The sequence below is a fragment of the Salarias fasciatus genome, chromosome 4 (assembly GCF_902148845.1).
Source record: "Salarias fasciatus chromosome 4, fSalaFa1.1, whole genome shotgun sequence".
Lineage (NCBI taxonomy): Eukaryota > Metazoa > Chordata > Actinopteri > Blenniiformes > Blenniidae > Salarias > Salarias fasciatus.
The window spans coordinates 20,833,744-20,847,764 of record NC_043748.1 but is presented as its reverse complement, the minus strand read 5'-3'; the positions used below and the strand labels follow the sequence as shown (position 1 = coordinate 20,847,764).

The window sequence follows — 14,021 nt, the reverse complement described above, 5'->3', positions numbered from 1 at the left end:
GAATGGTTGTGTGGTTAATTGATGAACTTGTCAATAAACGTTGGACTATTATTTTATTAAAAAGCAGTGCTCTGAGTCAGCTGATCGGTGAAGGTCACACCTTGACCTTTGAACTTCCCCCTTGTTTCTGCTGACTGCTTCACTGACAGGAGGAACGACGTGGACGCTTCCGTTCAAACGTCCACATGTTGGAAACCTGCTGCTCCGCTCCACTGTCGGTGATCAAACGGTTCCGTTTCCTTCAGCGGCTGCGAGGCGTTCGCACGGCGCCGGCAACCGGCGCTCCGGCCGTTAGTCTGACGTACGGCACCGACACGAAACGTCACAACAGAAGAAAGAGACACGCTTCGTCTCTGAGGGACGACATTTTCTGACGGAACCGAAGGAATGAGAGCAGAGAACAGATCCTGAAACACTTTATTCAACAACGCTTCAGTGAACAGTTGTAGAATACTGGTGAGGGTAGAGGAGGTGATCATCCTCATCCTCACCACTTCAGGGTTCTCCAGTGAAAATGCTGAATCAGCTGTTTGAGGCGTGAAAGGTGTTTTTCGTCCTGAAGTCAGTTTCCAGCAGGTGAAGTAAAATAAAAAACAAAAAAAACCCCTGCAGAGCTGCTCGTTTCACAGCCGGGAATTTATTTTATTTTACAAATAAAAAGTCAAAACTACATCTCCGTCGGCCCGCTGGTCGGGGCGGAGTCCGCAGGCAGAGCGGCTCAGGTCCAGACCTCGATGATGTCTCCGTCCTCCATGTCCAGCTGGGCCGGCGTCTGGCGCTCCGTCACCTTGTGGCCGTCGAAGTGGAAGCGGATCTTCCTGCGAGCGCCGTCGGGAAGCTGCGCCGCGTACTGAGAGAAGACGGAGCCCAGCGGCGCCTCCTGCGGCAGACAGACGGCGTTACGCTCTCACACACGTCAGACACACACAGGAAGGGGCGGAGCCACGCACCCTGTGCACGGAGAACTCCTGGGACGAGTCTTTGTCTTTGCTTTGCAGCCTCACGGTGATCATACCGCCGCCGCCGGTGCCGCCATCTTGGTCCTCGGCTCTCATGATGACACACTCTGCACAGAAAAACCCGCATGAGCCCGAAGATGCTCGCCGCCTGCTGTCCTGCTAACATCCCGCTAGCAGGCAGCTAATGCCCCGCTAGCATGCCGCTAACACCCCGCTAGCAGGCAGCTAACATCCCACTAGCATGCCGCTACTGTCTCGCTAGTAGGCAGTTAACACCTTGCTAGAAGACAGCTAACACCCTGCTAGCATGCTTCTAACACAATGCTAGCATGCCGCTAACACCCTGCTGGCACACCCCGGCCCTGTCCCAATACTCGCACTCCCACCCTTGTGCCCCTCAATTGCGCGTTCCCGCTGAGGGGTGTGAGTGCGTAGGGTGTCCCAATCCTCCAGAGTGCTCTTTGGCCCCGCCCCCTTTGCGCCCTTGATCCACACTCCAGCGAAGCCCGCATCGGAGCGGACTCAGCCGAAGGAGATTACCCACAGTTCCTAACGGCCGACAAGACAGAAAAACATGGCGGTGGTCAGCGACGCTCCGGCGCCAAAAAAATGTATTTTCAAGTGTAAGTATTACGATATTTGATTTTTTTTTATGATGTACCTGTGGGTTAGCACTGTTACTTAGAAAGATACATCGAATGTGAATTATTATTTCACTGATAAATGCACCGTTTTGTATTTACGGATACTGAATTAACCATAACGTGGAGTGGAACGACTGAAATAAAAGTGTAAAAGCAAAAGTGAAATTTGCACACGTTTAGTATATTTATATTTATACTTGCCATTTATTTATTTTGTGTATGGAGGTAAGCCCCCTTGAGATTCACCATCTCGTTTTCAAGGGGATGCTTCACATCAGCTAAAATGAAACAAAAGACAATAGATTAAAATTACCGGTTGACGAAAGTCCGGCACAGCGGCGAGTGCCTGGCGAATGAACCACATTCGTTTCTGGCTCTTCTTTCTCCGTAAAATCATCAACTGGTAATAATGATAATAATAATAATAATGCATTGGTTTTATATAGCGCTGGTGCAGTTTTGCAATCATTTTCAAAAGCAAAATTCCGAAGACAACGCCAACTCCCGCCATGATTAGTGTCGCAGATCTGATGCAGTGACGCAAAGCGATGACGTAACCATCACCGTCCCAATTCTTCAATTTTTGCACCCTTGTAACCTACGCACTCAAACCCTTACGCGCACTTCAACTAAGTGCACACTCCACTGAGGACCGTAGGGCGTAGTGTGGGTATTGGGACAGGGCCCCCGACTTTTTGCAGCCGATTTCTCTGAAATGCGTCCGACCCCTGACCCCTGATCCTGACAGAGTGTCAGGTGACTCGCCTATAATGTCGGCGATGCCGAGGCCGAGCTCGGCCACGGTGGCGTCGGTGTCCAGCTCCACGTCCTCCCGGAGCAGCAGGAGACGAGGGGGCGGGACGTCCAGGATGACGGACAGCTTGGTCACCACGGCGCTCAAACACATGGACTGAGGAGAGAACCGCCGAACACACACACACACACACACACACACACACACACACACACACACACACACACAGTCTTGTATTTCTATCCTTGTGGGGACCGTCCATTGACTCCCATTCATGTCTAGCCCCTAACCCTGACCCTTACCCTAACCCTAACCCACACCACAACAAAGCCTAACCCTAAAGAAATGTTTTTGCACTTTTACTTTTTTCAGTAACAACAACATGGTCAAGAAAACACTGTTTCTCCTACTTAGGACCGGAAAAAGGTCCCCACAAGGCACGTCGTTTCACGTTTTGCTATCCTTGTGGGGACATTTGGCCCCGACAAGGATAGAAATACAAGAACACACACACACACACACACACACACACACACACACACACACACACACACACACACACACACACACACACACACACACACACACACACACACACACAGACGGAGAGACAGCGGTCAGCCCAGGGTCAACAGGCGACACTCCGTTGTTCTGGAAACATAATGCAGCCTGTTGCCATGGAAACACGGAGCCATGGAAATGTCATGACAACAGAAACATGTTCTCGTGTCTCTGGCAGAAAGCAGAAGGTTCGTCCTCGGGGAACGCCAGGTTACCGTCAGAACTGGGATCTTGTGGACGTCCGTCCTGCAGCGGATCTTCAGAGGAATCTCTCGGACCGCGGAACCACCGGGACTCAGACCCTCCGACGGCGGGCTCACGACGACCACGTCGTCTTCTTCGGACGCCGCGGTCCGGCGGGACCTGCTGGTCCTGCCGGTGGCCCCCCTGGTGGTCCTGCCGGTGGCCTCTGGAGACCGGAGGGCGTTGACAGCCTGCAGCTTCCTGTCGATCTCACTGAGGACAGAAAAGGACAGAACATTTTCAGTGAGACGTTCTCCTCTTCTTCCTGTTTCCCTTATTTGACTCAGAACTCAGCATCTCTAAGGCCCAGTTTACACTGGCTATGGAACACTGTGGAACGCTGTGGAACGCTGCAGAACTGAAGCAGAACAGACCATTACGTCACACAACAGTAGCTACAAGCATAGATGTATGGCTACTGGAATCAACATGCACCTGAAGCAGGTCTGACTGACTGCCAGCAATGCGGACCAGATTCCTACTTCAGTCATACAGAGACCGGACGGCCTTGAACAAGGGGCCAAATCCTCCTGAAGCCCCCCACCCACAAGATACCACGAGGGACGCGGTCGAATGCTTTCTCCAAATCCACAAAACACATATGGACTGGAACTCCCATGAACCCCCTGAGCACCCTATGGAGGGTCTAAGAGCTGGTCCAGTGTTCCACGACAAAGAACAAAACTACACGGTTCCTCCTGGATCCAAGGTACGACTGTCGGTGGAATCCTCCTCTCCAGTGCCTGGTATAGACTTTCCCAGGGAGGCTGAGGAGTGTGATCCTCTTATATTAGGAGAACACCCTCTGGTGCACATTTATAAAAAGGGGGACCACCACCGAGGATGGCCAGTCCAGAGGCACCGTCCCCGACCGCCATGTGATGCTACAGAGACGTGTCAACCAAGACAGTCCCTGCACATCCAGAGACTTCAGGCACTCAGGGCGAATCTCGTCCACCGCCGGTGCCTTGAGACGGAGGAGCTGACCAACCACCTCGGAGACTTCAGCTTGGGGTCCACCTCTGAGACCTCAGTCCATCTGTGACTCTTCAGACTCCAGTCCACCTCTGAGACCTCGGCCTCTGCTTCCTCCACAGAAGACGCGGCGATGGGATTGAGGAGGTCCTCGAGGTATTCCTTCCACCGTCCGATAAAGTCCCCAGTTGAGGACAGCAGGTCTCCATCAACACTGTTTACTGTTTCCCGAGGTGCTGGATATTTTGCCAGTTTCTCCAAGACTGACCAATAGTCCTCCAAGACCCCAGCCTGCCTCCACAGCCACTCGGACTGAAGTCCGCCTGGCCTGCCAGTTCCTGTCAGCTGATTCTGGAGTCCCACGAGCCAATGAAGCCGACAGGACTCAACGGAATGAAGTGCAGCTGCAAGTAGGCCTGTGCGGTATACCGGTTTGTACCGAATACCAGTCTTTATTTTCGTTATGATATGAATTTTTCATATGCCGCAATACTGGTGAACAGCCCAAACAACGTCCGGAACGTGCGCGGCGGTGAAGTGTTTCAGCAGGGACCCATTTCACTGCTGCACACCAACAACACAGCGGTGCACACCTGAGTCGAGAATGGCTGTCTGCGAGAGCTCTCAAAGTGAAGCACACGCTGTTTACCCAGAGGAACTAACACCAAAAGAGGAGCCACATTTGCGGTTTGGAAGTTCTTTGGCTTTAAAAGGTCGGACGTGGACCAAACAACTATCTTTTGCAAATGCTGCAGAGCAAAAGTGGTAGCCGGCGGTGCTAACACTAGCAATTAGCTTCACCACCTCAGCCGAAAACACATTTTAGAGACCAGGAATGTCTTAAACTAAGATCCACACCCTCAATACCCACAGCTCAATCTGCAGCAGCAGTCAGACGTCCACTCAAGATGCGGTCAATAAAGGGACTGACTATGAGAAAAAAAGCAAGCGGTGGGTCGAGATAACGATCGCAATCGTGCAATCTGGATATAAAAAAAAAAAAAAAACCACTGGGCGGGTGAGACGGGCAGGAGGTGAGGAGGCCCCAGCATCCCCCCGCTCAGAGAGAGAACTCCCAGAGAGAACCCTCAGTGAGAGAACCTCCTCATCACACAGACCAGACAGGTCCAGACCACCTGAATCTGGCTCAGATCCAGATCTCAGGACTGAACTAGACCCCGTTTCCCAAAGCAGATCTGTCCCAGATCCAAAGTAATCCAGGTGACTCAAACTGGACCGGCTCCGATCAATCAAAGAACGGAACGTGGACCAACTTCTAACATGAAGAACATGAAGGGAGAGGAAACAGACCCACCTGAGCTTCTGCTTGACCTTCCTGGACTGCTTCTGGACTGGACTCTCAGGTGGGGGGGGGGACGGGCAGCGAGCGGTTCCTCTGAAACCAGCACAGCTCAAAGTAAGCAGACGGTACCTTGTGGTGAACCTGAACCACCAGAACCACTCACTCTGTCGGCGTGGAGACGGCCTCGTCCTCCGAGTCGCTCAGGCCGATGACGTTGGCGGGTTCCCGGCGTGAGAACTCGGACCAGAGGCTGTCGTCTGTTCAGACACCAGCTGTTAGCACAAAACCGAGAGGAGCACCTGTGGAACCGCCGCCCCTCACCTGAGACGTCGTCCTGAGAGAACACGGTCGCTTTGGGCTTCATCTGCAGGCCGCTGCTCACCTGGACGGAGGGACGCACTGCTGAGAGGAGGGGGCCCGAGGGGCCACAGAGCCCCGAAGGGCCTCGACTGAAGGAGCCCCACCCACACTACGCCTCCTACGTTACCTTGCTGGAGTACACCGGGACAGGGACGATGGCCGACGGGTCGAGGATCCGCCGCCGTTTTGGCGGAGGCTTCAGGAGCTGCTTCTCACCATCAGACATCTGTGAACACACACACACACACACACACACACACACACACACACACACACACACACACACACACACACACACACACACACACACACACACACACACACACACACACACACACACACACACACACACACACACACAATGTCATCGGGTCACAGTGGCACAGTGGTTCGGGAACTCGGTGGACATTTGGACATTGACTGCTGAGTATGGACGGTTTGAGCCACCGCTGACTGAATGGAACAGAACAGGAATCACCAGACACAGCGCGGCGGACAGGACCAGCATCAAGTCCAGAACTGGATGTCCTCTGGTGGTGAAGTAAACTGCTGCATTCCAGATGAGTTCTGCTGTTTTCTCCACTGGATCAACCTGCTGCTAGTTCACACACCCTGACCCTGGAACAGGAGTCCTGGTCCACCGGTACCGGGACCATGGGTTCAGCAATCTCCTCCTCAGGCTCCACCAGGAGTGGATCCACATGAGGAGGACCAGAACACTGGAGGACCAGAGAACCGGAGGACCAGAGGACCAGCGTAAGAGAGGTCCACAATGCTGGAGGACCAGTGTATCAGAAGACCACAACTTTGGAGAACCAGAACCCCGAAGGACCACAGTACCAGAGTAACAGAACACTGGAGGACCAGAGAACCAGAAGCCCAGAATCTTGGAGGACCAGAAGACTGAAGGAACAGACTACCGGAGGACCAAACACCTGGAGGACTACGACTGGGCTGGGGGGGGGGGGGGGGGGGGGGGGTGAGGATTAGGCTGATGGGACCAGACTCATCACTTGACCCGGTTTGATTTTCAGAGAATGTTCTCCACAGCGTCGTGTTTATCTGTGAGTAACTGCTTTGCTTTCTCTGTGCTATTTTTGTTTTAAAGGAGGACCCACCGCTGTTCAGATGTTTGAGGTTCCCTAAGGAACCAAATTCACTGTTCTACTTCACATTTCACCAAAAGCTCACGTCCACTGAGAGCGGCAGCTCAGAGAGGAAATCGGATGGATTTATCGATACCGACCAATCAAAAACGACTAAAACGGTCCCCAAGCCAATCTCCATCAATCCAATCGGGAAGTCCCGACAAGTCCATCAAAGCTTCTAAAGGAAAGGTGGGAGGTTCCTCACTTTTTACTGAACACGCCATAAAACAAAGGACTCTAAAGGTCGAGAACCCAGCAAATAAAGAAAACCAGAGCAGAAAAACCCAAAAATCCACAAAACCCAAGAGAATTTAGAGAAAAGTGGAAAAAAAATTAATCTGAAAATCCCCAAAGTTCTGAATTGAATCAAAAAGCTGAGATTACATTTTTAAAAAGGCAGTCCTGCAGACCTCCTGAACGCTCTGATACCTAATCCACACTCTGCTGAAACATCGGGATCCACAGTGAATACAGGTCTCAGGGTCCAGGCTGAACCCACATCAGCATGAAATCCTCCTCAGAGTCCAGAGAGTTGTGAGAACAGGAAGTCCTTCAGCTCTTGATGTGATCAGTTCATTGATCCTCATGTTCACTGATTGTTTTATTGGCCGACTGATCAGTTCTGTGGTGTCAAAGTGGTCCAGCTCGGTCCAGGACTCCCAGTCTTTCAGACCTCTGCAGTCAATCAGGACCTGTCTCCAGGTGAAACACAGCCTCTGTTAGTGACCACTGTGAGCATCAAGACTGGGTCCAGGAATACCAGGAGGACCCTGTTTCTGAGGGTCTGATGAGGACAGTCTGGATCAGGGGTGCTCAATCCTGTTCCTGGAGAGCCCCTATCCAGCATGTTTTGAAGGAGTCATTATGCAAAATTCACTTTAAAAAGGTGTCTTTACAGTCATATGACCTCCCAGAGTCTCTGCATGAGCCTCCAGAAGTGAAACATTCAGTCACCTCCCTCAATTGAGCACTCCACTTTTAAGGAAATCTACACACTTGGGGCAAACAAACTTATATACTATGTTTTTGGGCTTCTGTTGCTTGATGGTGACACAATAATTGCATTCAGGTGTGTTGAAGCAGGGACAGAACTAAAACGTGCTGGATAGGGGCTCCAGGATCAGGACTGAGCAGCCCTGGTCTGGACTGACAGGTGGATTCTCTGGAGTCCTGCTGGAGGACCGACGGCAGACCTGCCAGCTGTTCTCCTCACACCGTTTACAGACCCTCAGAGGGTCCAGACAGGACCAGAGCCTTAATCCTGGATGCTGGATCTTCTCCTGGTCTGGACCCGGACTTCCCGGCCGGGTAGAGATGCGTTTAAGCTGCACCAGACTATTCGCCCAGAAGGACTTTATAAACGGTTTCTAACCCGCTGTTTTCTTCAATTAAACTGCGTTCAGATCGCCGTTATGAACGACAGGTTGAAGTTCTATCGGGGGAAAAAACGTCGCTTTTATTCCCACGTTAAACAAACATGAAAACCCAAACGCTCCGTGCTCTTATTGTGAAGAGATCTCCCGCTCAATCGCGACTTTAAGTTTCGTTGTTTTTTTTATGAGGCCTCGTGGACGAACTGCGCATATTTAGAAAGCTGAAAACGTCCCGCGTGTCAACGGAACCGAACGGCGTCTTTTCTGTGACTTTTAATCGTTTTAATCAAAGAAGATTTACGAAAACTCACCGCGTCCGCCATGTTGGTTTGATGCGTTTTAGAACCGTTGGACATCTGAAATGTGAGGCGTTCAGGACCGTGGGACATCTGAGCTCTTAGTACACTTTTTTTTTTTTTTTTTTTTTTTACGAAATCTTAGAAAATAGCGGAAGACAGAATAACATACATAAAGGTACAATCTCAAGAACTTCATCAAACATGCAAAACATAAAACAATGTAAAGCACAAACAAACAAAAAGGAAGCAGGGCTGACTAAAATCAGTTTTCTCAGTGAATCTAATGCTTTGTTTCCCACATCTTTGAGGGCTTTGAAATGGAAAGAAAATTATTGTTGAGAAACAAAAGAGGTTTTGCCTTGAGGAATGATTGAATGTTTGATTACAGAATTAAATATATTTAGAGCATTAATTATAGTTTTTTTTTTAGGCAGAAGTCCTGATGTGATAAACACTCAGCATCCATCAAGTGAACCACAGACCAGAAAGCTCATCAGGATACACAGATCTGATCTTTACTTAACACTTCTGTTCCATATGTGTAGTCATGGTTCTACCGAAGAACGTGATGATGGAAAAAACAATCAGCTTCTTTGACAATCTTTGAATTTCCTCCAAAAACTTACTAACTAAACCTAACCTGAATAAAAGTGTCAACATAGAATAGAAACTCAAATATGATATTTTGTCACAGGTATGTGTTGTGGTCTTGTCCTCATAGCGTCTTACCCAGCTCCCAAAATGCCTTTCTGCATTGTGGACCATATTTTTTCATCATTTGTGCTTCATGTGTTTTGTGCTACTCAGACTGCCATAGTGCAGACGGACACAATGCATTGTGGGTATTGTAGTTGATGTTCAGAGCTGATTCTCCTGTAAGTTCGGTTCTTCTACTCGGCAATAGTTAATCTGCTGGTGTTGTTCTGTTCAGAAGAAGTGAAGACAGAACTCTTCATGTGTAGAACGGTTCGACACCTCGGTGAAGATCACGGGGGTGGGGGTGGGGGGGGGGGGTGGGGGGGGGAACTGAGAACACTGACTTCACCCTCATGGAGAACTGTGACTACACCCTCTTCAGGAACATTCACTCCACCCTCTTCTAGAACTTTTACTCCATCCTCTTCTAGGAAACATGTCAACAACATTTTTTCCTTCCATCCAGATTCTGACTGGACCTTAAACAGGAAACACGTCATATTAGCTCCCTCTCGTGGCCACGCAGCAGAACTACACTGCTCTCAGGGTTAACCCGCAGAACCGCCTCCCCAGAAACCAGATGAGAACTCTGTGAGGAAACGAAAGTCAGCTCAGCTGAAGCTCTGCTTCCGCCACATTCAGAGGGAGAACCGGTTCTGTTGGCTCTTTCTTTCTAGTTTTTACCAACGAGGAGCGACGAGGAGACATGTCTGCCAAAAGGTAACAGATCCGGACTTTTTCAGAAGAACCCGTCAATTCAAAAGAAACAGATGCTGTTTAAAGTAGTTTAGAGTTGGTTCAGATATTTTAAAGTTTAACGGTTTAAAGAAATTTAAAGTTGTTTAAACAAGCAGTTTAAAGACGTTTAAAACAATTTAAAGCTTTGGACAGTTGGACAGATCAGCATAGTGGTTCAGTCCAGGTTTTGAACTGGACTCAGAGCAGCTGGTTCAGTCCATTTGTCAATAGTCAAGCAGTGATTCTCAGCTGATTGCTTGGGGTGGGTGGTGGTGGTGGTGGTGGTGGTGGTGGGGGGGGGGGGTCCTCTGGTTCTGTGGACTCTCTGGTCCTGGGGGACCTCTGTCTTGGAGGATCTGTGGTCCTGGAAGGTCTTTGTTCTGCATGTTTTAAGTTTCTATAAGTTGTGACTCAGCTCTCTGACTCTGAACCAAACCGTCCTGGACGGAGACCCTTTTGTGAAGTTCTGTCTCAAACAAAGCAACACAAATATGAATCAGTCGGGTTTTTAGATATTGAGAATCGGTATTTCCTTCTTGAAGTGGCGTTTCTTTCTCACGCTGAATTGTCCGTTTCTTCACGCAGCGAGCTGCAGGACGCACTGCGGACGTACGTGGCAGAAACCCTGACCTCCATCCACACCGTCAGGACCTTCTGCCAGTCGTCCTCCAGGTGGGAGCTGAGCAGGACGATGGAGGTGGACATGCTGCTGGACCTCCGAGACAGAGCCGCCCAGGTGGACCTGAACCTGAGCCACGTCACTCAGTCCCCCGACAAAGGAAAGGCCCTGGCGGAGTACCTGAGGAGCCAGGTGAGCGGCATGACGGCGGACGGCCGGCGGGCGGAGCTGCGGGACGAGCTGGCCCAGCTGCTGAGCGGCTCGCTGCAGGCGCTGCACGATGTCCACGGCTTCCTGGACGCCGTGGAGACGCTGGCGGCCACCTCGCTGCACGTCTTCGCCCAGAGTCGGACGCTTCGGCTGCGCGGAGGCGTGGGACTGGATCTGGTTCGGGCCGTGGTCTTGGTCGCAAAACAAGTGTGCCCCCTGGTGCTGGAGTTCAAGAGAGACACAGATCTCTTCTTCCTCCCGCAACTTCACAACGTGGAAGTCCTGGCTCACCAGCTGGACCAGTACATCCAGGTCTGCACCTACATCTGCCAGAGGTTTGAAAAGAGGTAAAGTACGACACACACCGGGGACCACGATCCAACTCAAACTGCCAGAGTCTGCATGAAGACCCGAGCTGAAAGTCCACCGTCCTTCACAGCTGCTTCGGAGACCGCGGGTTGGACAACGAGGGACAGACGGAGGTCGAGCTGGACGAGGATCTGCCTGAAGAAGACCTCCAGAGGATGCTGGACCACATCCAGCAGCTGACTGACATCAGGTACCCCTGTGTGTGTGTGTGTGTGTGTGTGTGTGTGTGTGTGTGTGTGTGTGTGTGTGTGTGTGTGTGTGTGTGTGTGTGTGTGTGTGTGTGTGTGTGTGTGTGTGTGTGTTTAAGACAGAAGATCGAAGATCAATAGAACATTATTGATCCTCAGTGGAAGTCTGACTGTCGTGTTGAATCCGGAGAGGAGAATCGTCTCCCTCATGCAGTGTTTCAGCCCATCCAGCAGGGGGCAGTGCAGGTTCTGCTGGTTCGCTGTAGAAGAACACATGAAGGCAGCAGGTCTTTGTCCACGACTCCCACATTGAGGACATGTTGGACATTTGTTTGTCTCCACAAACACATTCACACAGTCTGTCCTCCAGAATGTCCTATGCTACTCCACACTGCCCCCACAGGTCATCAGGGTATTAAACACATGTCAGAACCAGTTAACTAATGCATGAATATAAACACTGAAGCACACGCGGCGTCAGAACGGCGTCTCCTCTGAATGGTCCGATGCTAGCTGGGTTAGCTTGTTGCTACTTGGAGACATTCTGTGGCGCTCTGTGAAGACGTGGAGAAGCTGTGGTACCGTGTTCATCGGCTCACCTACTTCCCTCTGGTCTCCTCTCAGGGAGGACCCACACTTCCGGATGGCGTTCCTGTTCCAGCAGGAAGCCGGTCAACACTTCGTCAAGGAGTTTCGGGACCGCCGGCCCCGGATGCTGCGGTTCCTGGAGGAGCTGGAGGAGGCCGCCGTCCAGCTGGACCGGATGAACACCGGGGCCCGGATCTCCACCGTGGCCGGCAGCTCGGTGGGGGCCGTCGGCGGCATCCTGTCCATCGTCGGCTTGGCGCTGATGCCGTTCACATTGGGGGCGTCTCTGCCGCTGACGATGGCCGGCGTCGGACTGGGAATCACCAGCGGCGTCAACAGCCTGGTCACCACGGCCACCGAGATCGGAGTGAACGCCACGCAGCAGAACAAGGCCGGCGAAGTCCTCCAGAGCTTCATGGACGACGTCCAGAACCTCCAGACCTGTGTGGAAGAGGCCAAATGCCAGACAGTGTCCAGTCTGAGAGCCGCGGAGGTCGACATAGCCGTGGGAGTCGGGAGGGCGGTCCTGAGCACCGGTTCAGTCGGTAAAGGGATCGATTCAATGGTTGACACTGCCTATTTGGCGAAGCTTTTAAAAAATGAGGAGATTTTTTCAGGTGCCGGTAAAATGTTGGTTCAGGAAGGAAAAGCTCTGCGGAACATTCCCAGAGTGGCCTCAGAAGTCCCGGATCTGGGTCAGGCGGCAGCCAAGAGCTCCGCCGTTCTGTCCAGCTCCGCCAGAGCCGGTTTCATCGCGCTCAACGCGCTCTTCCTCGGCATGGACATCTTCCTCATCTGCAAGGACAGCATCAGTCTGGCCAAAGCCAACAAGACCCAGACCTCCCAGTTCATCCGAGCCAGGGCGGCCCTGTGGGGCTCCGTCATGGACTCCTGGCAGAAGATCTCCGACTCTCTGGACCAAGGCCTGCCCAGCCTGGAGAAGAAGGAGGCCCTCCTGGAGACCCCCTTTTACCCCGACTCTGAGACCAAGGAGGCCCTCCTGGAGACCCCCTTTTACCCCGACTCTGAGACCAAGGAGGCCCTCCTGGAGACCCCCTTTTACCTTGACCCTGATGAGAAGGAGGCCCTCCTGGAGACTCCCTTTTTCCTTGACCCTGATGAGAAGGAGGCCCTCCTGGAGACCCCCTTTCACCCTGACCCTGATGAGAAGGAGGCCCTCCTGGAGACCCAGATTCACCTTGACCCCGAGGAGAAGGAGGCGGCCGAGGTGGAGGAGTCGTCTGAATAAGTTGAAAAACCCCATAAGAAGACCAACACGGCAGGAATCGGCCAACAGACGCTTCATCTACGCAACTATGTGCCTCAAAACTCCAACATCATTCCTCCACTCCTGCCTGACCTCCTCCTGACCTGACCTGGTCTAGACCAGGTCTCCATGAGACTCCACCTATTCTCCTCCAGGTCTCCACCAGGTCTCCAGGCCAGTGAGCTTCACCCTCTACTGCTGGATTAGACTGACAGAGCGAGAAAAACGTCTCCGGAAAGAAAAACATTTCCCAAACATTTTTATATGAATGAGATTACCTTCCAGATTAATGCTAACCAGTTTGAATTGATGTTGTTTGTCCTGAATTCCAGTTTAGCTACGGGATTTTCTCACTGATTTGATTCTGATCAAAGGAAAATGTTGGGCTGGTGATGAAAATGTCGGGAAAAAATACAGGGAGAGAAAGGAGAGCAGAAACTCTGCTCTTGACTGATAAAAAAAATCTTTCTTGCTGTTGTTTTCTGAGTGATTTCAACTGAGCTTTGCACATGATATTTATTTGCACAATTGTCATGCACTACTAATAAAGAACTATTGTGTTCAGATTCTGAGGAATTCTGCGCTGTAACATTCCTTCAACAAATAAAAGACTGAAATCAGCCCTGGCTTTTCAACGTGTGGCTAAATCGACCGTTAAAACCCCATCAGGCTGTGGAACCTTTAAAGGCCCATACTACAGTTCAACAACTCTGCATTCAGAGGTTCC

General features: G+C 51.3%; 2 protein-coding genes across 6 annotated transcripts; one reads left to right on the top strand and one right to left on the bottom strand.

The window, feature by feature from the left end:
* Positions 1–421: 421 nt before the first annotated feature.
* On the bottom strand, positions 422–8,663 carry nfatc2ip (nuclear factor of activated T cells 2 interacting protein). 3 transcript variants are annotated; one of them, XM_030088881.1, is made up of 9 exons: positions 8,632–8,663; positions 5,927–6,025; positions 5,761–5,821; positions 5,603–5,696; positions 5,452–5,532; positions 3,134–3,374; positions 2,369–2,513; positions 951–1,066; positions 422–880 (listed from the first exon to the last, which is right to left on the bottom strand). In XM_030088881.1, exons 1-9 carry the CDS (start codon positions 8,641–8,643, stop codon positions 719–721), a joined length of 1,011 nt encoding a protein of 336 aa, XP_029944741.1. In that variant the 5' UTR covers positions 8,644–8,663; the 3' UTR covers positions 422–718. The 3 variants fall into 3 exon arrangements, with proteins under 3 accessions (XP_029944741.1, XP_029944740.1, XP_029944742.1); XM_030088880.1 differs by lacking the exon at positions 8,632–8,663 and adding an exon at positions 6,278–7,400; XM_030088882.1 differs by lacking the exons at positions 422–880; positions 951–1,066; positions 8,632–8,663 and adding exons at positions 1,079–1,318; positions 6,278–7,409 and having other exon boundaries at positions 2,294–2,513.
* A 1,234-nt stretch (positions 8,664–9,897) lies between these two features.
* LOC115386526 (uncharacterized) lies at positions 9,898–13,693 on the top strand. 3 transcript variants are annotated; one of them, XM_030088874.1, is made up of 5 exons: positions 9,898–10,035; positions 10,639–11,229; positions 11,322–11,441; positions 12,064–12,976; positions 13,022–13,693. In XM_030088874.1, exons 1-5 carry the CDS (start codon positions 10,022–10,024, stop codon positions 13,274–13,276), a joined length of 1,893 nt encoding a protein of 630 aa, XP_029944734.1. In that variant the 5' UTR covers positions 9,898–10,021; the 3' UTR covers positions 13,277–13,693. The 3 variants fall into 3 exon arrangements, with proteins under 3 accessions (XP_029944734.1, XP_029944735.1, XP_029944733.1); XM_030088875.1 differs by having other exon boundaries at positions 12,064–13,021; positions 13,157–13,693; XM_030088873.1 differs by having other exon boundaries at positions 12,064–13,693.
* Positions 13,694–14,021: the final 328 nt, after the last annotated feature.